We start from the raw sequence: 21,720 nt of genomic DNA on the forward strand, positions 1-21,720 counted from the left end.
CAGTGGAGTGAATCATATGTTGCGTAAAGCTTTGGAGCGAGGAGGAATTTGCTTCACATTTCTTAACTGGCAGCCAAAACACCCTCACACAGTGGGAGTGATGGAGCACATATTTATATTCCTACTAACTTGAGGAGGAAGAAGCAAGAGGCAGAATGTGGGAAATCACCCATACATTAGCTAATAGAGACAAACAGCACAGAAACTGAATCATGCTCATCACTGTGTTTTTTTTCTAGTAGAATCCTATCCTCATAGTTTTGCTCTAGGTAAAGAAAAAAAACCCACACTGCATTGTAACATATACCATCACCCTTTCATATCGGTGAATGTGTTGCACGAGATTTTAGACAGGTAGGTCTCTGGTGGACGGAATTGGAAGGATGTTGACAAAGGGCCAGATGAGCACTGGTACAATGAGGTGGGAGGATGAAACGGCTCAGAGGCTGAGGAAGCAGAGGCAAAAAGTCAGTGGACTGCAGTGGTATAGAGCGTCTGACAAATACTCCATCCCTCAACAACACAGTTAATCAGAAAAGGTAGACTTTTACCATCCGATGGCAATGCAAATACTGTACCTCAGCTATATTTTCAATGTTAACTTGCCTCATGTTATTTTTGAAGTTATGGTTGTTCATTGTTTGTGAGGATGCACAGAATAAGAGGAATAAATACGGGATGTTGTAAGGGTATCTGTGGTCCCAGCAGAGTATTTAACGTTTTTGGTAACAAGAAGAAAAAAAAAAAAAAACACTGCAAAAAAGGATATACTGAATATGCTGCACACTTGCTGCTGTTGTTCGACTACTTTAATGGTCTCCAATTCAACATTTCATGCTATTTCATCATCTCACATAAGAAAAGATTGAGGCAGTGCAGCCACTTAAATGGGGACAGCCACTAATTACATTATCACTAATTGTGATACAAGATAAACATCATTTTGAAGGTCAGCACACACTTTTTACTCATGCAAATCCTTGATATTTCATCAATCTTACACGCTCGGTGCATGAATATTTTCAGGCAATCATCTTCGTTTGGAACATTGGAGCTATTTATATGGTTATGGGTTATGTACACAGCAAAAAAAACAAAACAAAAAAACAGTGTAAAACACAGATTGCAATGATGATGTAAGCTTGTTGTTGACTTTCCCAGTCTGAATGACTGAGCAAAGGAGAGGGGGTGGGGTGTCATTAATCTATGGCTAGTGATGACCAGACAAGCAAAAATGGGGTGTAGTGGGGGATGGGCGAGAACACTGTTGTTATGACTATTGCTTGGCTGCGGGACAAACTTCCAGAGGCCTCGGGATTTTTTTTTTTTTTTCCCCCAATTCCATCTCATTGGTCGGTTTCAACGAGGAAATGTGGCTCCATTTTGCTGTGAACCTGTCAAACGGACCAGGAGCTAATTTGAATCAAGGTTTGAGGGCGACGTTCACTTCATCATACCACGAGGTGTTGTTTGGTGCTATTGGAAATTAGGTTAGTCACCTATATAGCACTATATCCTAGTAATGTTAGGTAGAAATGCGGCTATGGTGACGTATATATGTATTAGCCAGTATTCTTACATAAATTACCCATCATACTATGCCGTATTTGACCGAGGAGACGGTGAACACATTGTCGTCGTCAGCTCATTGCATTGAGCTTTAGAAAGCGGCGCTTTGAAATAACAGTAGTTACAGGCAGCTCATTTTTGCATGACGGGTCACTCCACTGAGTCTAACGTCTGAAGCCGTTGCTGGGTCTTTACCGCCTGGCTTAAGTTTAAATATTATAACATATCGATAGTTATACACGTGCGTAAAAAAACTGTCTTGCAATCGATTAAAGAGATAACATGGTCTGACTTGAACACAAGAGCTGTGGAAGATATCATCTATTGAATTTATCCAAGTAGGTACGAGATTATAGCAACACTGTCATTAGCATAGCATGCTAGTGTTAGCAACCTAGCTAGCGTGCTAGCAGGTTTAAAGCGATGTCAAGCTGGGCTCACTGTACTCGTCAGGAATGCTGTTTTAAATAAGCTAACTTAATGTTATTGGAGTCCAATTGTTATACAAAAAAAATGTAAATACAGCGCTAATCCATATCGCGTTAGCTGCATTACTTTAACAACGTTATCCATTAACTGTTGGTGCCCTTCATCAAATAAACGAAATTGGCATGTGTGGTGACCGTTAACGTTACTACCGCCACCAATGCAAAACTAACGATAACTCGCGTGTTAGCTCGCGTGCTAACGTCCCGCAACGTGAGGTCATGACAGTGCGAATGGGGCCCCCGCGGTAAATTTGGTTGTAAATTAACAGGCAATTACGTTTGTTAACGACGGAAATGCGAAGACGCAAGTAGATCGTGTTAATTTGACAATTACCTAGAGTGCTAGCGCCGATAAAGCCTGTTCTCAGTACATCCACTTAGTGACCCGTGACATGCGGACGATTGTCAGTGTAGCATTACAGTAAGTTACAACAGTAACGAGGTCAATGATTGTTGCACTTAACAGAGACGGTGTTGCAATACGTTTTCATTGATGTATTAAGGGGACATTTTGATTCAGGCTTGTCTCACAGTAATAAAGTACATTTTAAGTCATTGGATTCTGCCTCACACAGCACGTCGGGTAACGTACACACTGTAGTTTGTTCAGCCCATTAACTCGCAACTGTGTGTGTGTGTGTGTGTGTGTGTGTGTGTGTGTGTGTGTGTGTGTGTGTGGAGGGGGGGGGGGGGTGTCATGTTTCAAGTAGCTCTCCATGCTATTTTGCTAATTTAGCGACCGGCAGATTAGCATAGACTTAACCGTGTATGCATTTAACTTGCACGAAATCAATCTGACCCTGAACCAGGCCCAACAGTCATGAAAGAAATGGCGACTAAGACACTACAGCCCTTGGGCCCCCATTTGGTGATCCAGCACCAGAAGTGAGATGTTGGTTACAGGCAGCAAAGCATCTAAAATGTCTTTTATCAAGTTGTAATTACTCCGTAGAACACATCAGCATACTTCCCCCTTTTAATAACCATCATTCAGGTATAGTTACAACATGCGTAGCACAAATACACACATGCTGTTTTGGCTTTCTATATTGCTGAGCCAGATTCTTTCATTGTTTGGTGACACACCCCTTTGTTCTTTACACTTTCTGCTCCCCTTCTTTTTCACCCACACATTGACACGTTGCTGCGGAAATGTCAATTCTAATTAAGATAACTTGTCACAGCTCCGATAGAGAAACACAATCTCATGTGTCTGTATGCTTCTCATGCCGCCTAACCAAGATTTAAACACATTAACATGAGCAGAAGTGTTACTTGAAATGTCAGGGTTCAGCTTACTAAACCACCATACATGGTGGGAGATAGTAGGTGCTCAGCATTGAAGGGGAAAAAAAACACTTTCACTGCAAGTGATTTCATAGATCTGCATTTTAGGATCCAGATGTGATGCCCACTCGTGATTCTTTAATATAATTTATCAGTAGGAAGCATTCAATCTGTTTGTTTGTTTTACTCTCAGGGGCTGAGAGTTCTTGCTGAGGAGAACGGAGCTATGATGCACTGAAGACATCTCGACCACATGGGTAGTGTACCTCACTCTTTAATGTCACACCTTTTTGTTGTTGTTTTTTCCCCCCCACACTTGTTTGTTTTGCATCTTTCTTTTACTCGTATGCTTTCTGGAAGATCACATAGCTATAGCGAAGTGCCTGCGGTCTTATAGAGAAGAGGTTTGTCTGTAATATAGCTTCGTATCCAACCAGTGTCAGGAAAGAACGACTCGGTCAAGACCTTCACGTTTGTGTTGGCCGTCTGTTTGTTGAACAAATTATGCATAGTCAAATCACATAAAAAAATATCTATAATAACCGGCTGTCTGCACAGCTGTTGCAGTTATCAATGGTGTTAGTCGGTTACCACTAGAACTGTCCACTTGCCTGTAAATGTAATTCCTTGTTGTTTCAGCAATAAGCTGAGGATACGTCAGTTAAAAGAGAGTGAGCGCTCTGTCAGAATATATCGTACCACGACAAGAATTAAGACGGACCTAAACCCGATTGATAAAGACCGTAAACCAGATCATAATGTTGGTCTGAGTCATTTTTATCAGTGTGGTAGTTTCACTGATACATTGATGCAGTAATCAAAGTTTGGTGTAGTGAGGCAATGGAACGCTATGTGTGTTCGCCCCAAACCGCTTGGTATGCGTCTTCTGTTCGGTGCGCCTTGTGACCCAAACAGTAGTTCGCATTGTCCAAATGTATGTTGGTTAGAAGTGTGCAGCAGTGTTTTAAAAAAAAAAAAAAAAAAAAAAAAAAAAACATGTTTATGAATATATCATAGCTGCTTTTAAAGAAGTTGTTATATTTGATTGTAGGGAACAAAGCTTGTGTATTACATTTTTAGAGGGGTTTTATTTTGAAATTCTGCATCAGACACTTGAGGAGGTTTACTATCATTTTGAGGCGTAATTGTTTTTGGAATGAGTGACGCAAAATGTGGCGTCGTAGCCAAACAGGACAGTGATTTATTACTTAGAAGATTCTGTAGTGCTGCCAAATTATTATATTTTTTTGAAAGGGTTTTAATCTGAAAATTCCTGTGATAAACACGCACGCTACATCACACTTGATACTCCGTTAACCACCATTCAAAATGTTCACTAATGCAAATCGGGGACAAGATAATCTTGCTGCCGGAAAAGTGAACTTGGAAGTAATTACATTTTCTACAGTTTTCTTACAGTTTTGCCACTTAAACACGATTGTACCAACCGTCTCTCTCCGTCAGTGATCTGAACAAGAGACTCACTCAATACTATGTTGGCTCCGTTCAAACGTAGTCTGGGATTCTGGTAATGTGAGACTAACGGCAATGAGTTAAATATCTTTCAAGCCAATCTTAGTTTGACAGACAGCTACTTCATAGAGTTATAATTCTGAACCATAAATGTGCTGAGCTTTCACGTTTTTATAGCAACTGAGCAATTTCTGATGACAATGTATTTGTTGTCTTGGCCCACCTTCAACTTTGATTGCTGCTTAATGGGATGTCCTACGCTTTCTTATCACACCTATAACTGAAGATATTGTGACAAGATAACGCGGTTCAGTCACGTGAGGAGGTTATGTCATTTGCGTGTGTAACTCGCCTTGTGCACAGGCATACTTAGATAAGCAGTGACGTGTCGGCGCTCTTGATGAATGTTCATTAAGCGATTAAATATCGGACGTTATGTCAGCCGCGCGGATTGATCGACCTGTTATAGTGAGTGAGCTCTGACCCCGTTCACTTCCATGGCGATGACGTTTGCCGGCACCCTTTCTAAACAGGCTGGTGTCAGATATGCCTAAGTGCCGTGTCGGCATGCTTGTAGTGCATCATAACTACGCCGACCCGTAAACAAAACGTTATGGAGAAACGCGGCGCTCTCTAAGAGCATGACTACAGTAGTGGTGCAGCAGGGGGAAAAAAACCACATTTTGTTGGAGTTATGCTATATTTTATGGAGAAATATTTTTGTTTTTACGGTTAACAGAAGTGAAGCCGTTTGTTGAGTGCTAGTGGTCGTGCTTCGGTGTTAGAAACACGAGCCCGCTAGCCATCGGGACTCTCTGACTCCTGATGGCTGGTAGGCTTCTACTAGATTCCATGCCTCTTGGGTTTAGTTGGTGTTGGACCTCAGCCTCTGGGAAACGGCAGGAGACATGTTGACTTTTTCAGCGGGGTTGGCAGGATGGAAACAGTGGAGGTTCTGTCCCCGGTCCAGACCCCTTGTTTATTTCCACAGTCCCATTTCAACAGTGCGGGTTCTGCATGAATAAATATGGAGCCCAGACGCAAGCACTGTAGGATCTGTTATTGCTGAGGTTTAAAACCCATTTATTCCAGACATTTTAGTCCAAAAACACCCAGCCTGCCTCGTGAAGGCAGCTGGTAATTATTTCCAGTTGTAGGTTAATGAATGGAAACTGGTGCCCTGCCTAGAGCCAGAAGGCTTCTGTAGCCAACACAGCTAAGAAAGAACAAAACCTCACCGTGCATCAAATGGCAGATCGCAGCTTGTGTTTTGCCTGCTTCTCTGTATGGAATCTGCAAGATCTAGGTCAAGCAAGGTGATGTTTTAACTTCTTCCTCTTCTCAGTTATCACGGTGTGTGCCAGTTTGTTAGTGAGCTATGTAGTTAGTTTGTAGTGTAACACCATCCTTGGTGTGTGTGTGTGTGTGTGTGTGTGTGTGTGTGTGTGTGTGTGTGTGAGTGTGAGTGTGAGAGAGAGAGACTGCTCTCTTTTACTCTTGGCACAGTGCCCCTGCATATCATCTTTCTGTTGACTATCATTACCCGGCATTTGAGTGATGAAGATACTACTGATGAAGATACTACTCCAAACCTTCTTTCAGGAGTTCCATGTTGTGTAACCCCCCCCCCCCCCCCCCCACATGTTAATTAAGCAAGACTCCCTGCTTTGTGGTTTGCTTTTACAGGCTCCTATCCTATGCTGACCCAATGGTTTAATCACCAGGACTAAAAATGAGCATAAGCAGTGATGAAGTCAATTTCCTGGTTTACAGATACCTGCAAGAGTCAGGTAAGTCTTGCTTTTCTTTAGGTAAATCTCTCTCTGAATGCAGTCGTATTTGCTGGGAATTTTTAGTATTTCAAATATAATGTTGTGCAGTGCTGCTCTGGACTTTTTGTAATTGATCTTTCACTCCTTCCTACCCCCTCCAAATTACCCATGCGTCCTCCAGGCTTCTCCCACTCAGCATTCACCTTTGGCATAGAGAGCCACATCAGCCAGTCCAACATCAATGGAGCCCTTGTGCCCCCTGCTGCCCTCATCTCCATCATCCAGAAGGGCCTGCAGTATGTGGAGGCTGAAGTCAGCATCAATGAGGTCAGGCTCCCTCTTTAAATCGTCAACTACTTATTAGCGTAACTCCACAACACGCTGGCGAGGAGAAGCGCACTGTCAGCTTCATCTTGACTCGATCTTGTCTGCTTGGATTCCGTGTTGTAGCGAATCGGTGGACGATGTGAAGGATAATGAATTTAAAAAAATGGTGTCGTCTCTGTAGGATGGGACCTTGTTTGACGGGCGGCCCATAGAGTCGCTGTCTCTGATCGATGCTGTGATGCCAGATGTAGTCCAAACCAGGCAGCAGGCCTACAGGGACAAGATGGCCCAGCAGCAGCAGCAGCAGCAGCAGCAACAACAGCAGCAGCAGGCGGCAGGCAGTGGCAGCAGTGGCACAGGGCCCCAGGGAAGCACCAAGAACGGAGAGGGCGCTGCCAACGGGGAGGAAAACGGATCCCACGCCTTAGCCAGTAAGTTAGCTCATGATTGTAAACGACCTCTAAATCAGCTCCTTAACAAACAATATGTTTTCTTGCGCTAGGCAGGAAAAGAAAAATGGTTCCAGAGATGTTTTATGTTCTTATGCAGGATGTTAATCCTTCGTTAAACGCTTTAACACAAGGTTTACGAGGTGCAGTTGGTATTTTTATCAGTCCAAAAATGGACAAAAGAGTTAAGAATTATACAAAGAAGGGGTGTGCAGTATGACCTAAGTACATAGCAATGTATATTTTGAATGATGCGCAGTAACATATATCGTGGTATTTCATTTTCTCTTCACAATTTCAATAGCAGGTTATTTCAATGTAAGATGTAAGACACTTCTTACTGCATGGCGTTAAAGCTTACCACCTGCACACTGTGTGTGTGTGTGTGTGTGTGTGTGTGTGTGTGTGTGTGTGTGTGTGTGTGTGTGTGTGTGTGTGTGTGTGTGTGTGTGTGTGTGTGTGTGTGTGTGTGCGTGCGTGCGTGCGTGCGTGCGTTATTTGCCTTTCTCTTAACAGCTGCACCACAACATTTGGATTTATTTCTTTGTAGAATGTCTGTGGGTTTCTTGGTATTACTCAAAGCTACGATGGTGTTTTCCTCACACCAGCACATGTGTTTCCTCGTGGTTTTGTCCTCCCTGTGTAGAACCGTCTCTCCGTGCTTTTAGTCACTTTTTCCCGGAACACATTTGTTTGTTTGTTTTAGCGTAAAGGGGAAAAAATGTGGTCTGGTTGTTTTCCCTCAAAAACCACCTCCTTCTCCCAACGTAGTTGAATCACAATAACACACCGGGCCTCAGAATCAAACTACAGAGAGTTACTGAGGGATAGATTCAGGGTCTCATGGGCTGAAGACGAGTCCGACATTAGCTCACTGACCTACAGTGTCTTACATGGGAGCCGTAACTTAAAATGTTCACGGTGCCTGTTTGTGGACAAGCTGTAGTTTGCTTCAAACACTCTTGGTCATTCAACAACAGGCACACCGCGCTCTTAAAGTCCACAGCTGTTGGGTGTTCAAGCTCTGAACACTGTTTACTCGAGCCTAGAAACGGTTCCTTTGCCATTCTCTTTGAATTAACACTATCAGTCGATGGCGTACTCGTGCACTGCTGTGGGACTGGTCTGGTTCATAGGAAGTTAGACGATGTCAGACTGTCCTCATGAGCCTCTGCCGTTGTTAAAATGAGTTTTTGAATCGGACGATAGCTGATGAATCCTGCTGTGTGGTCAACGTTTTGTTTTTTTGTTTGTTTCTCACTCCTTCCTATAGATCACCACTCAGAGATGATGGAGGTGGACAGGGACGTGGAGATCCCCCAGAGTAAAGCCATGGTGCTGAGAGGACACGAATCCGAAGTTTTCATCTGTGCCTGGAACCCAGTGAACGACCTCCTAGCCTCCGGGTCAGTGTCTCCGCGTCGTCCATCTCTTCCCCATGGTTGTCACTGGTCATGCAGACTTTAGAATATCATCGAAACTTTTCGTTACAGGGACGGCCAAGTCCTTCAACCATAATGAAGCCTTCAACCATAATGATTTGCACACACAGCAGCAAGTGGTCTATAGTCCTTCTGGTCCAAGTTACTTGTTTATCCTAAACGGACCTCCAGGAGTTAAAGCAAAAATCTGCATCTCTTACTGGTCAGCTAGCTCATTTTCAGAACATTTCTTAATTAATAGGGCAATTTTGTCTTGTTAATGGAAAACAGGTGTGTGAGGAGAGTCGGCTTGTTTTCATAAGTCCTTCCTCATTTGTTACAACTAAACATCTTTGTTGACTCAAGTCATTGGTTTTTACATTTTCTCTTTCCATATGAATTTTGTACCACATTTCGGTTGCGTAATAGTTGTGCCACATGTCATAGTTTGTCTTAAGCAAAACCAGACAAAGGGTTGGGTTGTGTTCACACTATGTGCCTCTGAGCTGATTGGGCCAAATACTGCTTTTCACTGTATTCTGGGTCAAATTAAGCGAAAATGCACGACTTTGTAAATCCCCAACAAATCTCCTTCAATGATGTCATGTTTACGTCTCCACGCTTACCTCCCAGTATGCTTGCCAACATGGCTCAGTGGAGACCCTCCCTTCATTGATGAGCAATCACACAGATGTCAAATAAGTCCAATCAAGGCGGCTGGTGACTCACAAGATTTGGGAGGAAATGAGGAAAACCAACCCATGGATTCATGTTATTTCACCCTAGTTGACTAGTTAACTATATATATATTTTCTAATCAAACAAAAGAACACAGAGTCAGTCAGTGGGTAGTATACAAATGGGACAATAACAAAAGAGCCAGGGGGTATATCACACTAGACAAAAGACTATTGTACAACATACAGATATTAAGTGTTGATTCCAATTTGCCGGGACACGGGGAAGAGACGACGCAGCGGCGTCCTGCTGCTGCCTTACCTCCCAGTCCGAATCCATGTCATATTGCAATGTCAATATCGTACTCTGGTTGCTGATCGGTAACGACCCGAGTATGGAGGGAGACCAATAACAGATTAGCATGAAACAAATGAAACGCATTGAATTGATATAAGATGTCCAGGAGCCCGTCCTCCTCTTTGCACCCACAGGGGAGAGACGGACGAGAGCCTCAATAGTCTGAGGACTTATTTCACACATGGTGTTCTCCAAAAAAGACAAATGTTGAAAGAGAGACCAGAGCCTTTAATAACCAAGAATGGACAGACTCTTAAATGTTCATCCTGCACGGGTCAGTTTCAAAACCAGTACGTCTCACATGTTCAGAGACCGTGACGATTTATTAAAAGAGGGAATGTGAAGCGCCGCTGCGAGACAAAGCACACAACCTTTGAGCAAACGTACCCACTCACATCTGAAATGAAGAAACAGATAATAAACAACCTAAGAGCCCGATGTGATCAGAATCCTAACGCGTTAATTCACTGCCAGGTATGATGTCAACAGAGAGGAATAGAGCTGAAACAAGTGGTTTCAATAGCGGATGAAGTCCCTGCACACAACTTTCTCTTATGACAAAATGAGAAGAATAGAATATCGTGGCTGTTTTTTTTCCACACCTGAATGAACTGAATTCAAAGCTGCAGGACTAGTCAGTTCAGTTGAATTACTTTAATTTAAAATCTATATTTTTTATATATATGGGACTAAATCAGAGCGCAAGACATTATTGTGATGTTCAGGACGAACTGGACCTCGTTGAGTTGTAATTGAATTCCTCTGCTTTATTCCAATCAAATGAAAAATAGATTTTTAGACTAATAGCACAGACCTGTAAGTTAAGCGAGGGGCCACGTTAGAGTTAATGAGTTCTGTGCTTGTAAAACTTCTTTCTCCTTTTTCCTCAACAGATGATGTGAAAAGGTTTGATAGGGATTTAAAAAGATTTCGGATTTGATACTGGGTTCAGGTTCCATAAAATGCATTCTAACCCCGACACTACTCAAGAGCAACGATGGTCAGTTTTATATCACTTTCAGTACCGATTTCAAGAGTCAAAGCCACGATGCGTGTCTAATGTTTTGATTGTGTGTGTGCGTGTGTGCGTGTGTGTGTGTTGATTTCGACAGGTCCGGGGACTCAACGGCACGGATCTGGAACCTGAGTGAGAACAGTACAGGCGGGTCCACTCAGCTGGTTCTGAGGCACTGCATACGGGAAGGGGGTCAGGACGTACCCAGCAACAAAGACGTCACCTCACTAGACTGGAATGTGAGTGTGTGTGTGTGTGTGTGTGTGTGTGTGTGTGTGTGTGTGTGTGTGTGTGTGTGTGTGTGTGTGTGTGTGTGTGTGTGTGTGTGTGTGTGTGTGTGTGTGTGTGTATTTGGACAGTAGAAGTATATGTGTCTGTTCCACTGAGTGCAGTTTAGAGTAATCTAATCTAGTGTGTGTGTGTGTGTGTGTGTGTGTGTGTGTGTGTGTGTGTGTGTGTGTGTGTGTGTGTGTGTGTGTGTGTGTGTGCTCGCATGCCTGTGACCACTACTTCTGCTGAAGGCATTCCTCCCTCCTCATATATGGCTGCCAAATCAGCACTAATATATTGTCTGTAATGAACTATCTACATCTTCACGTGTCTCGTTATTTAAGTGGAATATACCAATACAATCAGGCCCAATTCTGCCCGACCCACAATGTGTAAAACTGAGAAAGATGCAGCTGACTTGAAACTGATGAGAATCGACTCTTTCCGTGTTTCAGAGCGAGGGAACGCTGCTAGCGACAGGCTCGTACGACGGCTTTGCTAGAATATGGACGAAAGACGGTAAGACCTTGGGTTCGCGAGGACGCGTGGATGACGAGATGCCTCTGCTCACTTTTTAAGCTGTGTTACGTTTCTGATATTTTCAGGTAACCTGGCCAGTACTTTGGGTCAGCACAAAGGTCCTATATTTGCTCTCAAGTGGAATAAGAAAGGAAACTTCATCCTCAGTGCTGGTGTAGACAAGGTAAGGCTCACTGATTCAAGCTCTATTATTTAGAGTCGAATAAGTCATTATTATTATTATAATAATAATAATAATGCTGTTTTTGGGGTGAACACTGCAACTCGGTGCTTATTCAGGGTTCACCACTTTAAAGGGACCTTAAAATGTGACGCATTATAACACTATGTTGAGGCGGGATGTAACACAGTGATGATTCTTAAATGTGATATGTTTGATTGAAGCGGTTTATTAGTTGGAGTTTTTTTTATAGATATGCACTGATTGCAATTTTCTTGCCGGATTCCGTTTTTTGTTTTTTTTTCTGCCGATTCTGTTTTTGCCGATTTCCGATTTTCTTTCTAAGAACAATAATTGGCAGCAAGGCTTTAGACTCCGATCCAAAGTATTCTCATTTGATAAGAAGTCAGTGTAAACTGTTAAAAATGATAAATGTTATCTTTTTACTTTGTTGTTGTCACCTAGTGGTTATTTGCATAAAAACACACGATACAAATGATTAGGAAGTAAATGATTGTGTTTTGTTTTAATACTTAAAATAGATCGTTCAGAATAATAGTAGTTTTGATTCTATATAATAAGCTGTTTAGAGCTAGTGTTAGGAAGTTAAAAGGGTCGTAATTCCCCCTCTAATGTCTATTTTATATTGCTGTGCAAACATCTTTTTCTCTATTCAGAGGATGTACGGCTTTCCTAGTCTGTTGAAAACGATGGTTTGCTGAACAGAAGTAATCGAGATCCAATCGCCAAAAAAAATGCAATTCTTGCAGAAATCTTCTCGTACCAAATCCCAGCATGTGTTTTTCTGTGGTGTTCATCGGGGTCTTGGTGTCTTAGTTTGGTCTTTTGCAGGTTTTTCTTAACTTATGATAAATTATGGTGCACGAGAATGTCTGTCATTTCTAAGCCTTTATACACTTTCAACATTTGAATAGACGCCTAAACAAAACACAGTATTTATTAGAGATAGTGCAGAGCTGCATCTCAAATGAAGCTTTCAGAAGAAGTCTACCACTTCTGTTTGGCATAATCCTAAAGATCCGCTGACCCTCCAAAACATGACGTCTATATAGGTGGGGGCAAAATCGATTCTTGAAAGATGATGCAGAAAACTCAATAATCGTAAATTTAAATCTCAATTCTCGTTCTGATCAGCCTGTATTAATTCTGTGACGCCAGGCTGTCCGTTCCTTACCGCTGGCCCCTGAACGCAGCAGCGTAATACACGTGCGACCTGTTTACGTTCTGGAGAGTCCGGCTGAGCTACAGCAGCCCGATATGGATTAAATCTGACCGGCGCCCTCTGGCTCAAAAGCTAACGTCTGGAAGCATTTCGCTTCTTCTTCTTCTTCCGTCCAAATCGGAAACGGCGAATCACAAAGTACATCGCAGCTTACATCGCAGTATCGTCACGTTTCAGAAAGCGTTGTTTCTGTTCAAGAGCTGAACGCTCATTGTCCATAACAGGAGCATGTGTCTGGAGAGAAGTCTATGTTCTTTATTTGTGAATGAGGGCAGCTTGTTATGACTGAATTCTGTGTTTTCACTGCGAGGACGCTGCTACAGGCCCAGTTTTATTTATTTGAAATGTAACACTCCAGTTGATAAATCTCTTCTATTTGTTACTAATATTTAATTACTAGAAGATTATCAAGGTAAACTCATCTGTTTTTTAATTATATATTCTTACAAATACGCAGTGTTTTAAAAGTAGCAGAAATAAATCATGCATAGGAATATTTTGATGCGTCAAGATGAATCGTTTTATAATCGTTGCATTGTAGCTCCTGATTCTAGAGATTCCCACCTCTAGTCTGTTGTACAGAGCAGGAGTATTCAAATAAAACTCAACGAGGTCCAGTCTGTCCTGAACACCACAATAATGTCTAACTTGCGTTCTGATTTAGTCCATATATATATATATATATATATATATATATATATATATATATGTATATGTATATGTGTTGAGGTAGAATCAAATAAAGAAAGTTCAATTGAATAATATCGCAATGATATTTTTTAGTTCGTGTTCAAATTGAACTGGATGAGTTTTACATACTCTAATAATAAATGATCTTTCATTTCAAGTAAAATAAGGGCTGCATTTAAAAAACAAACAAACAAACATACATAATCAAAAGCTTTTGAAAATTGTTTATCTTAAAATAAAGTAGCTCATTTTTGAAAAATGAATTGTCCTGCAGCTTCAAATTTCAAAGTGTTGTCACCCCAGAAAATCCACGATATTATATTCATCTTCTAATAAGAGAGAAAGTTGAGTGCAGGGACTTAATCATTGGTTATTTAAACTGTGATTCAGCTCCATTCCTCTCAGTTAACGTCGTTACAGTGAATGAATGAGTGAATGAGTGAGTGAATGCGTGGATCGATCGTATTGGACTCTTCGGTTGTTTATTTTCTGTGTCTTCGTCTCAGACCTGAGTGGGTTCGTTTGTGCTTTTGTCTCGTCGTGCCGCTTCACATTCCCTCTTTCTATCTAATCCCATCTCTCTCCGGCGTGTTTATGATCTCACTAAAGCCGCGATGCTGATCACAATACACACGTCTAATTGGCCGAGTAGCATCACGACAAAATGGAACAATCATCGGTCGTAGGGTCCAGGTCCAGATACAACGGCGTCCGGCCTACTAGTGAGCCCTGGTATAGAGGGTCGGCGTAGAAGAGGTTAAAGTGATCTTCATCTGTTCCCGTTAACTCCGCCGACAGAAAGCATGCAGACCGTAGACGGCTCTATGCAGGTATTATGGTCTGTCCTCAGCGTACACCTGCATACGCTACCAAACGTTAGGGAGTGACAGGCGACGGAGGATCACCTCCACCAAAAACAAGACGCGTCTTGTGATCAACGCTGCCATCTAGTGTACAGACGCACAATGACATGCACAGCATACAGTCTAATGCTCAAGAGCAGAAGTCTTTGAGGCATAAAAAGGTGTGTGTGTGTGTGTGTGTGTGTGTGTGTGTGTGTGTGTGTGTGTGTGTGTGTGTGTGTGTGTGTGTGTGTGTGTGTGTGTGTGTGTGTGAGAGAGATATATATATATATATATCGCCTGGCATTATTCAGGTCAACTGGTGTTAAATAAGAGCACCTTTTCTATATTTTATGTGATGTTTTTATTGCTTTTATAACATGAACACGACTGGTTTTAGTATAAATAATGAAAATTTCCTCCTCCACACAGACCACAATTATTTGGGACGCCCACACGGGAGAGGCTAAACAACAGTTTCCTTTCCACTCGGGTGAGTGACGGGGAGTCGGCTGGATTGTTCCATATGACTTTTTTTTGGTTTTTAGACAGATTAGATATTATTTAAGTCCTCTTACACATTGTGACTGATATGGTTAAGAGCCACATTCAACCCAACTGTTGATAGTGAATCTGCAGAAAAACATGTCCGCCCTTTTATTGTTGTTAAAGCGAATTATCCGATCCAATGTGGCAATACGAACGCTATCGTCAGACCGCGATATTCATGCCGTCTTTCCTCCTCCCGTCTCTACGTACTTCACCGCTGCTGCTGCTGCCGCTGCAGCGGCTCTAAGCTCTGTCTCTGCCTCCCCAACAGCACCGGCTCTGGACGTAGACTGGCAGAGCAACAACACGTTCGCCTCCTGCAGCACCGACATGTGCATCCATGTGTGTAAGCTGGGTCAGGACAGACCTGTCAAGACCTTCCAGGGACACACGGTGAGGCGGGACACACTACTGTTTTTAAAGCTTCGCGGGGATAGCCGTCACTGACTCACTAAAGTTATTAAAGCCCTTATGGCGTATTCATTCTTGACAGAGGAAAATCCTTCTCACAACGGTGACGAAACCTGTGATGCCTTGAGATAAATTGTGATACATTTCTAAATATACTAAGTGCGTTGTTTCAATCGTTGCCCGTGTACAAATATGTGTCAAATATACTGTGTCTTTTTTGTATTCTAACGTTCTCTCTCACTCGCTGTAGAATGAGGTGAACGCCATCAAGTGGGATCCCACTGGCAGCTTGCTGGCCTCCTGCTCAGACGACATGACACTAAAGGTCGGTCCAGTCAACACGCGGATGTAGCGCGTCTCACTCTATGGCTAAAATGAGCCCAACAATTGGACTTAATCGGACAATTTCCTCACTGATTTGCGTTGATGGAAGATCGTGATTAAAGCCGTACTGACTGGTTTCTTCTCTGGCGCAGATCTGGAGTATGAAGCAGGACCTGTGTGTCCATGACCTCCAGGCCCACAGTAAAGAAATCTACACCATCAAGTGGAGCCCGACGGGCCCCGGCACCAATAATCCCAGCGCCAACCTCATGCTGGCCAGGTAAGACGCGAAGCAGCACCTGAACATCACGAGCAACACTCAGAGTAGTTCTGTATTAATAGAGAGATGACACGAATACCAACTTATGTTAAGTCAGCAGTTTCTTTCTCATTACTAATAGATCTTCTCATACTTATGAGGAGATAAACCCGATAGATACAAGTTCTCTGCTCTCATCAGATTTCAGTAGCACTCCCTTTCCTTGATAGAACCTCATTAATACAATATTTGACTCTGACCTCAGTGCTGCTGCTCGTATTATTGAGGTTCGAGTTGCTATTGATTTGGACTCTTGACACTATGAACATCAGCAGAGCGTTTTTCTGGTGTCTCAGTTGCACTCAGTGATGTTTTCAGCTATTGGCCCGACTGCCAGCTTCAGTGCCTTTCTGATGCACCTGTGAAGAATGCCACCGCGGCTCAACTGACCCTGAGGAAATAAAATAACACGGGCTCCAGCAGATCAGAGTGGGCTTTCCACCTAAACGAGCCTAGAATCCTAACGTGCCTGAGCAGAGTTGACAAAGTGACCACTTCACAGTGTATTACTGTAAGACAGAAGTATCTCTCTGTGTCTCACATTCAACATGTCATGTTGGCCTTCCAAGATATTGTCTCAGATTGGGAGACAATTGATACATAAAGTGGAAATTTCATAGACAGGTGATTAGACTTTTTCCTGTCCTGTCCGGTTAACTGTATCTCTCATTTTACTGCAACACCACTCTTGTAATGCTTAGCTCTATAGGTCCACCTATTGTATGGTTTGTGTAATTAATCTGCACCGATAGGAGGTTTTACAAACCACTGTTGTCTGCGTCACTGGGCAACACTGTGATGCAAGGCAAGGCAGGGCAAGAGGACAGGGCGAGGCAAGAAGACAGGACAGGGCGAGGCAAGAAGACAGGACAGGGCGAGGCAAGAAGACAGGACAGGGCGAGGCAAGAAGACAGGACAGGGCGAGGCAAGAAGACAGGACAGGGCGAGGCAAATTTATGACTCTGGGAACAGGAAGTAGACCGGTCCTAGACGACCTAAGGGGTCGGGATGGTTCATAAGGTAGCAGCAGATCAGAGATGTGTTTTGGCCCCTAAACCATTCAGTGGTTTATAAACCAACAGCAGGATTTTAAAGTCAATTCTTTGTTTGGACAGGAAGCCAGTGCAAAGACCTCAGAACTGGAGCGATGTGATCCACTTTCTTGGTCTTAGTGAGGACTCGAGCTGCAGCGTTCTGACTGACTTTTTACAGAGACCCGTGAACACACCGTTGCAGTAGTCCAGTCTACTGAAGATAAATGATGGACAAGTTTTTCAAAATCCTGTTGAGACATAAATCCTCTAATCCTTGATATATTCTTCAGGTGTTAGTAGCTAATTTTGTGATTGTCTTGATGTGGCTGTTCAGGTTGAGGTCTGAATCCATAACTACACCTAGATTTCTGGCTTTGTTTGTGGATTTTAACGTCAGTGATTGAAGCTGAGCGCTGACTTCCAATCGTTCGTCCTCGGTACCAAAAACAATGACTTCTGTTTTATCTTTGTTTAATTGAAAGAAATTCCGGCTCATCCAGCTGTTGAGTTGTTCAAAGCATTTAGCCAGCCCCTGTATGGGATTATAGTCCCCTGGTGATACAGTTCTGTAGATTTGTGTGTCGTCTGCATAAATTATGAATACACACTTTGTTGTTTTCCATAATCCGAGCGAGTGGAAGCATGTAGATGTACGTCTCAGAGTGACTTCCATACACATGATGCATGCACACATTTATGGCTGGAACTCAGTGCTCCAGCCATAAATGCAAGATAGACTTTTAAATATTTTATAGATATCTATTATTGAGACTCTCTACTAAAAAAAAACAACAACAACATTCAAAGCATTATCCTGGCGACGGGGTTAAAAGAACGTGAGCTGCTCGGAGTCATGCCTCTTCCTACTCTTCCGTCTCTCCAGTGCGTCGTTCGACTCCACTGTGCGCCTGTGGGACGTGGAGCGCGGGGTGTGCATCCACACACTGACCCGCCACCAGGAGCCCGTCTACAGCGTGGCCTTCAGTCCCGACGGGAGACACCTCGCCAGTGGCTCCTTTGACAAGTGTGTCCACATCTGGAACACTCAGGTCTGGGACGCTTTCCAACACTTTAGTAATCACTTCTACTGCCGCCAAAATAATTGGACAACGGTGGCATAAATACGTAGGGTGAAGATATTTCATTGCTAATGTGTATGTGTGTGTGTGTGTGTGTGTGTGTGTGTGTGTGTGTGTGTGTGTGTGTGTGTGTGTGTGTGTGTGTGTGTGTGTGTGTGTCTTCAGACGGGTGCTTTAGTTCACAGCTACCGGGGGACGGGAGGAATCTTCGAAGTGTGCTGGAACGCCACAGGGGACAAAGTAGGAGCCAGCGCGTCGGATGGATCGGTGAGTTGTTCTGCCCGGGCGCTCCGTCTCACACAACACACACACACACACACACACACACACACCATAATCACTACTTCCACACACTTCAGCCTCTATGCACAACTTCTACACCAGGCCGCCGACCCCAGGAGGTTTGCGTTAAAAGGTCTGACCCGGCTTAATGTGACGCCATAAAAATGGCGTCTGGTAAGAATCGAGAGTTCACGCTGAAGTCGAACCTGGTTCTGCTGGTGAGGAAAGTGAGGTGCTTGACGTGTGACGCGTTCATCCAGTCACATGAGATTGTTGACAATAGTGAGTTTAGGGGATGTGAGTTTTCTACTAGTGCATACAATGTCCAGCTGGGTGGAAATAGCACCCTGAGCGGGGGGGGCACGCATATGAAGCGGGGGGGGGGGACTTTGGCTCCTCCCCCATAACATTTTGAGCGTCAAGCTCTTTATTTCCTGCATTCTGGTGAATGTTTATGCACCAATTTTGGGTGGGAATGTCTTTATTCATGTACAGGGAAACATTTAATTCAGGCGCCAGGTGACAATATAAAATATAAAAAATAAAATGGGCTCTCAGGCATTCTGTATTGCTTTCAAATATGTATTCTCCTGTAGATCAACTTGTCTGCTGAGTCAAAACACATGATTTCCTCCTCTGTTGTCTTTCGTTTGGGGACTTAAAGGCTCTTATTCATCTCAATGATACTTCATTGTGATTGATTCATAAACCGATTTTCTAGTTAAAATCTGTTTCAGCAACATTTTTGCTCATTTTCAAAACGTTCTGCACTTTAGAAACATTTCCCACATATGTGTTTTCTCTGGAAAGTCCAAAATAAAATGTCAATATTTTGAGGGGAAAAAAAATCAAGAATAAAGACTTAATTTCATTAGAATAAATCCATAATATTACAATAAAAGAAATCCACCTGTCCTATGGTCTGCTGTACATTTACGTTATTCCTCTGCATTAAATCGACAGGCCTTGTGTCTGACTGTCCTCCTTCCTGTTTCCAGGTTTGCGTATTAGACCTGAGGAAATGACACTCGTGAGGGGGGAGCAATGGACCGACTACGAATGTGTACATAGCCAAAATGACTGACTGTCCCTGCCTGTCCGCCACACTGCTGTAGTCCCATCAGACGACCACGGCCCGCCATTACAGTCCATATGTACACAACGAGGACCACACCTTCGCCACATGCAGTTCTCATGCACGCCACGCGTCAGGTCCGTATGGACACACGGCGCTGCTCTCGCAGACCTGCGGGAGGAAAACACGTCTCTGTTATCACTCGGTACAACCTCGTCGGACCCATCACATGCAAACCAAAACCGTAGGATTCTTCTTGCTTTCGTCTTTTTATCCTTTGTACCGGAATTCTCAAGATTCTTTGCTCTCTGTTGGTGTGTGCATATTGCATATGTCAGCAGTTGATGTCCTGTGGACATTGTTGTTTTGAATTTGGATTTTACTGATATCTGCAGGTTTTCTATTACTGTACATGTGGGGTGGGAGAGAAGAGGGGGGGGGGGGGGGTCGAGATGTTTGTCTTATACGAAGGTGTTCAGAGCTGATCATTGGGAGATCCATTCTTTAAGGTTCACAAATGCAGACGTAGAGCTTAGGAGATGAGAACGGTTCAAAATTTTGTCAACTGTTTTTATCTAATTGGTTTGTGTCCTAATTGATGTTTTTTTTTTTTGTTTTTTTTTAACAAAGTTTAAAGCAGTTAATCAAAGGCTGAGCTGTCCTCTTTTGTTTTTGCAACTGTCCTCTGAAATGTGTTTCAGGTGTTCACAATTCATCAGGTTAATAATCGAGCGCTACAGAATTCAAAGATGGTCTCCGTGACTGTTAAACGCCGCGTCCATCTCGTGTCCTACCGGTCCGCTGGGCAGAGACACACCAACTCAAGATGTGCAGTCGGCTTCGGGTCTCCGTCAACTGAGCTCGTCCTGGGTCCGTCTCAAGCTTGCGACTAGACGGCCGGTTGTGTTCTTGTGTCCGTAGTGAGGTAACGGGAGAATCTTGCATTCTGGGATCTGTGGAGAAAGAGAGAGAGAGAGAGATGGGGAGAGAGACGGGAAAACAGGCCCATAACCGCTCGCATCCATCGGACGTGAACAATTAAGTCGTAATTGTGCTTTGTTTCCTCAATTAATGGCTCGTTGCTAACCAATGCTGAACGATAATCGGACTAGGCCGCGCTAATTGTGTCCTGTTTCCCCTTGCTTGGTCATTAAACATCAGGACATCGTCTCGAGTATCACTTCCTGGCCGGAGTTCATATCACGGTTTGTCATCGTTGATGGTCAGACGGCTTAAAAAAAAAAAAAAAACGTACCTTTTGTTAAAGATTACCGACAGACAGACGGCATGGACTCAGCGTCCGATCTTACACTCTCTCCTTTCATGTCCTGCAAGTTCACACTACAGTCACTGCTTCAGTTTGTCGTTGCCCAGCATTTACACACACACACACACACACACACACACACACACTGTGGAGACGGGCTGCGTTAAGCCTATGCAGGGACAAGACGGCGCTTTTGTTAGTAGTTGTTTGGCGTCTTGAGGCAAGTCTGTGCTTGTTCAATAGCAGCATATGACTTGATGTAAACATGGTATCTGCATATAATATAATATTATATCTGAATATATCTGTGATATCACAGGGGACTCTTTTTGTATGCCACTCGTACGCTAATGGAGGCTTTTTAAAGTTACTCCATGCTTGAATTACAGTGCGTGATGATGATGTCATCGTGCGTCACCGGGGGGGGGGGGGGGGGGGCGTGAGGAATGTGAGGAATGTGTTAACCGTTAAACAGTCCTAGAGAGAGGGTGGAGGGTAGAGAAAGCCCCTTTTTGAAGGATGTTCTTTTTCCCCCCTCTGCACTTTAGATTTTTGGTGTTTTTGTTTATTCAAGCCACCGTAAGACGCATCTCATTAAAGATGAATCGGAAAGCGTGCGGTGGGTAAATAAGGGCGAGCGGCGTCAGCTGAACCAAGCCAACTTTATGGCATTCCAGGTCTCATCTCGCCGCCATCATGACTAATGGTTTGACACACACACACACACACACGAGCGCGCACGTGTCGTCGGTTACTTGTTTTGAACGATTTTGTACTGAAGCTAAAGACTATTTTGAAG

The 21,720-nt window shown here is 43.3% G+C and overlaps 1 protein-coding gene across 4 annotated transcripts; it reads left to right on the forward strand.

Annotated features, from left to right (window-relative positions):
* The first annotated feature begins 1,235 nt into the window (after positions 1 to 1,235).
* Positions 1,236 to 20,094, forward strand: tbl1xr1b (TBL1X/Y related 1b). 4 transcript variants are annotated; one of them, XM_068737642.1, is made up of 16 exons: positions 1,236 to 1,490; positions 3,538 to 3,601; positions 6,504 to 6,607; positions 6,771 to 6,916; positions 7,098 to 7,347; positions 8,639 to 8,771; positions 10,934 to 11,075; positions 11,562 to 11,625; positions 11,712 to 11,809; positions 15,014 to 15,074; positions 15,402 to 15,523; positions 15,792 to 15,866; positions 16,018 to 16,145; positions 18,102 to 18,267; positions 18,463 to 18,564; positions 19,578 to 20,094. In XM_068737642.1, exons 3-16 carry the CDS (start codon positions 6,550 to 6,552, stop codon positions 19,602 to 19,604), a joined length of 1,572 nt encoding a protein of 523 aa, XP_068593743.1. In that variant the 5' UTR covers positions 1,236 to 1,490; positions 3,538 to 3,601; positions 6,504 to 6,549; the 3' UTR covers positions 19,605 to 20,094. The 4 variants fall into 4 exon arrangements, with proteins under 4 accessions (XP_068593743.1, XP_068593744.1, XP_068593741.1 ...); XM_068737643.1 differs by having other exon boundaries at positions 1,236 to 1,428; XM_068737640.1 differs by lacking the exon at positions 1,236 to 1,490 and adding an exon at positions 1,735 to 1,911.
* Positions 20,095 to 21,720: the final 1,626 nt, after the last annotated feature.

Source organism: Cebidichthys violaceus, unplaced genomic scaffold, assembly GCF_023349555.1.
Source record: "Cebidichthys violaceus isolate CVI_PGR_0920_01 unplaced genomic scaffold, fCebVio1.0.p SCAF_8, whole genome shotgun sequence".
Lineage (NCBI taxonomy): Eukaryota > Metazoa > Chordata > Actinopteri > Perciformes > Stichaeidae > Cebidichthys > Cebidichthys violaceus.